The following is a 6,000-nucleotide window of genomic DNA, read 5'->3' as shown; positions in this document are numbered from 1 at the left end:
ATTAGCCACGATTAATCAGATTTAGAGAGTATGACACCGTTTAAATGGCTGCCTAAAACGCTTTTTAGAACTGTGGTTAAAACGTAGCTTCGGACAACCTTGACCCTCGTACCAAAGTAAAGTGAAGCGGTACAAACTGATACTGTTTCCTTTTATTTGTCCGGAAACAGCATTTTAGGTTTGGTTCGAATTCGAAATCAGGGTTTATACACATGAGTCATAACATTAGTTTTTGCCCAGCGTTCATATGCATAGGCAAATCATTTGGGATTTATCAGCAATTGTTGCAAGAACATTTGCATTTCCTGAGAAAACGAAGAACATATATATTTGGATAAAGAAAAGAGTACATTATTACTTCAAGAAGTAATAACACATCTGTTTTAAAATAAAAATTGCTTAAAATAAAAAGAAGAACAAAAGATCTGATTTAATGCTTGTAAAGTTCTTCCTCCCTAGTACAATGGCCGAGCAACAAGTCCCTTCTGAACCATCTTCTCAACCAACTCTTCATGCTTCTTCAACTGCCCAGCTCTTCTCAACTGAGCAAGAACCATCTCGTACAAAGACAAGCTCGGCACCAAACACTTCTCTTCAACCATCTCCCTAAACAGCTTATACGCATTATTCCAATGGCCCATCCCACAAAACATCGTAACCAAAAGCCTATAAGTATTCACATTCGGCTCAACTTCCTTCTCATCCATCTCCTTCTTCATCTTCAACACCATATCAGTAGACTTCGACCCGGCAAACATCCTCATCAGTATATTATACGTCACGGTATTCGCCTCGCATTTCGCCTCCATCATCTTGGAATACATCCTATGCGCTCCATTAACATCCCTCTTCTTCTCAATGCACCTGAAAATCGTGTTAAAAGTCGACGCATTGACCTCGCACTTCCTCTTGATCATACTGTTCAACACCTTCACCGCGTTTTCGAGATTCTCGTCTCTGCAATGAGCCTCGATCAAGAAGTTGTAAGTGATGGTATCCGGCTCGCATCCTAGCTTCTTCATCTGGTTATAAACCTGCAGAACCTTCTCCGTCCTCCCCGCTTTCACATGAACCCTCATCAAGTTGTTAAAAGTAATAGCGTTCGGAGGACACCCCGAGTCAATCATATCAGCGAACACATCGTGTGCACGACTTATCTGCCCGCATCTACACAAGGCATCAATCACAATACTGTAAGTATACACATTAGGCTCAATCCCGGCCGCTTTCATCTCCTTGAAGACCCTCTCAGCCTCCGAGATCTCGCCGGCGCGACACCAGCCGCGAACGAGGTTAGTGTAAACAATCACATCGGGTTCGAACCTAGCTTTCAAGGAGTCGAAAAAGGACTGGGCTTCGCTCGCTCTACGCTTCCTAGAGAGGATGCTAATGACGATAGAGAAGGCGATTTTATCAGGGGCACAACCGTAATCCTCCATACGGTTAAAGCAGTGGACGGCCTCCGAGGCTAAACCGGCTCTGACGTAGCGCCTGATCAGAACCGTGAAGGTCTCCATCGTGATTTGGACGTTTCTCGATTTCATGAGGTCGATTAAGCGCCACGCTAGGTCGAAATGGCGGGCCTTTCCGGCGAGATCGATCATTTCGTTGTAAGGGTGAGGGGAGAGATGATCGTATTGGTCTTGTGAGGTGGCCCAGTTGAAGAAAGATAGGGACTGGTGGAGAGGGATTCCGTGGCGGACGGCGGCGCATTTTTGGATCACGGATTGGATGACGGAGGGGGAGATTGCGGCGGAGGGGATTTGGGAGAAGGAGAGGGAGAGGGAAGGGAGGGTGAAGGTGGGGTTTAGGACGGCGTCATTTGTACGGTAGTGTTCTTTGATGATTGAGTGGAGCTTTTCTACGGTTTGCGTATCTTCAGGAGTTAGGGCCGATGAAACAGGGGTTGTGACGGTGGCGGTGGCGGCGGATTCGTAGTTTTCCTGGTCATGGTGTTGAGAAGTTGCGGAGGTGGTGAAGGGTTTGGGTAGATGAGGAGAGATGAAGGAGAGGGTTCGAGAAAGATGGAGTTTTGATCGTATTAACGCCATCAATCGGAGAGATTTGGTTACTCTCTTACAAAGCTCTGAAACGCAAAGTGGGTGGGTTTGGTGGAGGAGGCTATCAGGATATCAGATTTGCTTTGCAAGTCCAAATGCTAGCTGAAGCGGCGTCGTTTTGGTGCTTAAACCCTATTGTTTTCTTTTCGACTGATTGGTGCTTAAACCCTAAGTGATAGTTTTCTAATTTGCTTTGCTTACACCATATACTGTACTTATCTAACTTATCATCGAATTATGTTTTTCCTACAAAGTTAAGATTTATATTTATCTTGAAAATACAAGGTTATAGTAAATACTTGAGCTAATCAAATGATTACAACATCCCTGCTGCCTCGTGACCTTAGTGTTGATTCATCATCTATTAAAAATATTATGTAGATTTCTCAATGTATGTAAACTATTTTTGACAAAAAATTATATATATATTTTATTTAAATAACATAAGCGTTTAAACTATCTGCATACTATCTAATTTTGCTTTATATTCAGAAGAACTTTAAATGTGTGATTGTTATGTATATATATATATAATAGTATAATATTTAGATTTAAAATTTAATCGCAACAAATATTTTGATGAACTTTAATTAATATTAGATATCTTTGTAATATAATATAAATTTAAAGTAAATATAATGAATTAAAAAAATCTTAAGTAACATTTTATTTATTGAATTAATAATATAGAGAACCTAAAGCCTAATATTTATCTATTACTTGATCTAATTATTTAGTTGTATAGCAGTGAAACTTGTATGATTGTATAATGCATTACAATATATCGTAATTTACTTTTTCATATGAAAAATATATTTTAGTACGATAGATAATCTATATGTTTGTTTCAGAGTTTCCATGAATATTTTTAAGATCCTTTAAAAACTATTATATAATTTGATAAAAATATATATTTCTAGTTGTTAAATGATGGCAATAAGATAACGAACGTCTTAGATAGCGTACTTATTATAATCTTGTGATTTTTTTTAAATGTATAAGTTTGTAAATTTGTATGTTTTTAGTTTGTTGATGATAAATTCATATTGATTATTTTTTCTATCATTCTTTTATGCTATCCTTCATACTAATTTATTGATGGTCGTCTTTATAATTTTATTAGAAATCTTAACTAACTTATTTGACATGCTTTCTTAGACTCTTTATTTTTTATCTAACTTGTAAACATTATTCTCTAAATATTTTCTTCAACATAACTCAACAAAGAGCATCTTAAACTTTATATATTATATGAGGTGAATCAGACTAATGATTATAAGAATTCATCATTTAGTTTGCTTTAATAACAATAATTTTTAAAAATCTTGTATATCACACCATGTTAGATTTATTTCAGTATAGCTTATTTGTTTAGTTTCTGTGGAGATTTTGACTGTAACTGACTAAAAGAATATTTGTACAAACATAAAATAATAGTGTTGATTAATATTTAAAATTATAATGGATAAATAAATTCATTAGTTTTTTTATTGATTAAAAATAATTCGATACTCATAAATAAATTGTGGCTTGCGACTCTCTCTCTATATGTTCTCTTACTTAACATCTTTCAGAGAGAGTATGTAAATTTCAAATCTTTTTCTTATATTAGAATTATTCTCTACTCTATCCGATTTTTTGGTGTGATACATTTTTCGTCTATTAGATTTTGTCTTCGGCTTTGTATGTCTACTTTTCGTCGCATATGTTTTACATTTTTCTTTGTACTATTTCTCATTCACTGTTACTGTTCAATCACTTCAAATCATATGTTCTTGACGCATTCTTTGTTCATGAAGATTATATTTGGTTTTTCAATTTGGATATTACTAAAAAAACACACATTTGATATTGATTTATAATTTATTTTGAAAATACACTGTTGAAATTTTATTTTGAAGAGTATATTTTTATTTTGGGTTCTTGGGAAGAAAAATATTGTATCTTTATATTTAATATTATTTTTGGTTAAATATATATATATATCTATGAATAAATTTAATTTTAATGATTTATTTATTAGTTTACCTTATTTGATATTGAATTTCATTTTGTATTATCAATTTTGAAAATTTTAACATTTTAGAAATAGTAAACTATAATTATGATTTTTCATATTTTGATTTTTTTTTTCTTCTAACCCTATATGTATATTCTCTATGACTTATAGCCTCATATATATTATATGTTATTTTTGAATATTTTCAATAGTATATAGCCTAAACTTTAAAAACCATGAGTTAAATTAATTAATTTATAATTGTTTGAAAATCTTGTATTCTTAATAAATTTTTATTTTGTATTTTATTTTAATGTTATATTTCGATAAATATTATATATTAAGTAAATTTATTTATAATGTTTAAATTTTGTTAACTTACCTTATTTGATATTGGTTTCTATTTTATTTTAAATGATATTATAAATTTTTTTAAATCTTAATCAAAATATAATGAATTGTTTCTCACTGATTTATAGTCTTAGCTTATATATAATGTATGTTATTTATGAATATTTTCAATAGCATATAGCCAAAATTTTGAAAATCATGAGTTAAGTTTATAGTTATAATTGTTTGAATTATTGTATTTTAAAATTAGTTATATATAATAATTTCTAAATTTGACATAAATAATAATTAATTTTAAAATGCAATAATTCAAACAATTATAACTATAAACTTAACTCATGATTTTCAAAATTTATAAATATATATATATATTAAGTTCATATATGTATAATGTTCTTACTTTTGTTAGTTTGCCTTATTCGATATTGATTTTTTTTATTATGAAATAAACAGTTTTTTGGAAACATTGACATATTTAAAAATAACAAATTAAAATATATATAATGTTTATTTTGTAATATTAACATTTTTGGAAATAGCAGATTCAAAAATGAATTAGTAGATTTTTGGTGCTTTAAAATAATATGTGGATATTCTCAATGATTTATAATATCAACTTATATATACTATATGTTATTTCTGAATATTTTCAATAGTATGTAACCTAAATTTTGAAAATTATGAGTTTAAATTTAGATTTATATAATATAACTGTTTGAAAGACTTGTAGGTTTGACATTATGTTAACTTAATATAGTATTTATATTTTTGTAAATTTACCTTATTTGATATTGATTTATATTACAGTTTGAAATAAACAATTTTTGGGTAAAATTGACATTTTTATAATTGGATTTTTTTGGTAATATTGACAGCTTTAGTATAGCAAATTTAAAATATGATGTGTCAAAACACGATTGGAGGTTTTAAATCTTACGTGGACGCTTTCAATGACTTATAGCCTCAACTTTTATATAGTACAAGATATGACCCCGCTGCGTTGCAACGGGTTTTGTTTGATGTCTTAATTTAATAAAAACCATAAAACAATAAATCATTTATTATAGTTTTATGATTTTTTTTTTCATATGTTGTTTGAGATTTATTTTATAATTAAAACCCGTTTTCACACATAAGTTCAAATTAATATTTATATGTTATACTCGTGGTGCATAGATGAATTATTATAAACTTTGAACTTATGATTAGAGAAAATACAATACACAAACGTTTAAACTGAAAACAGCCCGAAATAAGAAATTGAATGAAAAGAAAAGAAAAAATGAAAGTCAAATACACCAATCGAGTCAATGACAACATTATACATGTTCTTATGTACTATTTTAATGTTTTATTGAATAAATCTTCAAAAATATATTTTGTTAGGATTTTTCAAAAAATGAAAAAATCTATTTTATAAATCTTCTTTTATTTAAAATTAAAAAATAATATTAAATAATCTTTTACAATTATGTTTAAGATTTTAGAAAATGAAAATTACTGTCATATAACCTATTACAATTATCTTCTCTTTAGAATTTCAGAAAAAATTAAATTTCAATCAAATAATTATTTTTAGTTATTAATAAA

At 29.9% G+C, this 6,000-nt stretch overlaps 1 protein-coding gene across 1 annotated transcript; it reads right to left on the bottom strand.

The window, feature by feature from the left end:
- Positions 1–301: 301 nt before the first annotated feature.
- LOC106347087 (pentatricopeptide repeat-containing protein At1g20300, mitochondrial) lies at positions 302–2,174 on the bottom strand. Its single transcript, XM_013786580.3, has one exon. The coding sequence runs from the start codon at positions 2,049–2,051 to the stop codon at positions 456–458; it is 1,596 nt and encodes a 531-aa protein (XP_013642034.2). The 5' UTR covers positions 2,052–2,174; the 3' UTR covers positions 302–455.
- Between the last annotated feature and the right edge of the window lie 3,826 nt (positions 2,175–6,000).

Source organism: Brassica napus, chromosome C5 (assembly GCF_020379485.1).
Source record: "Brassica napus cultivar Da-Ae chromosome C5, Da-Ae, whole genome shotgun sequence".
NCBI classification, from domain to species: Eukaryota; Viridiplantae; Streptophyta; class Magnoliopsida; order Brassicales; family Brassicaceae; genus Brassica; species Brassica napus.
The sequence above is the reverse complement of the archived record's forward strand: the minus strand, read 5'-3'. Positions and strand labels throughout refer to the sequence as shown.

Excerpts from the sequence above, each read along its gene's own strand:
- LOC106347087 (XM_013786580.3), bottom strand. The coding sequence starts at position 2,051 with ATGGCGTTAATACGATCAAAACTCCATCTTTCTCGAACCCTCTCCTTC.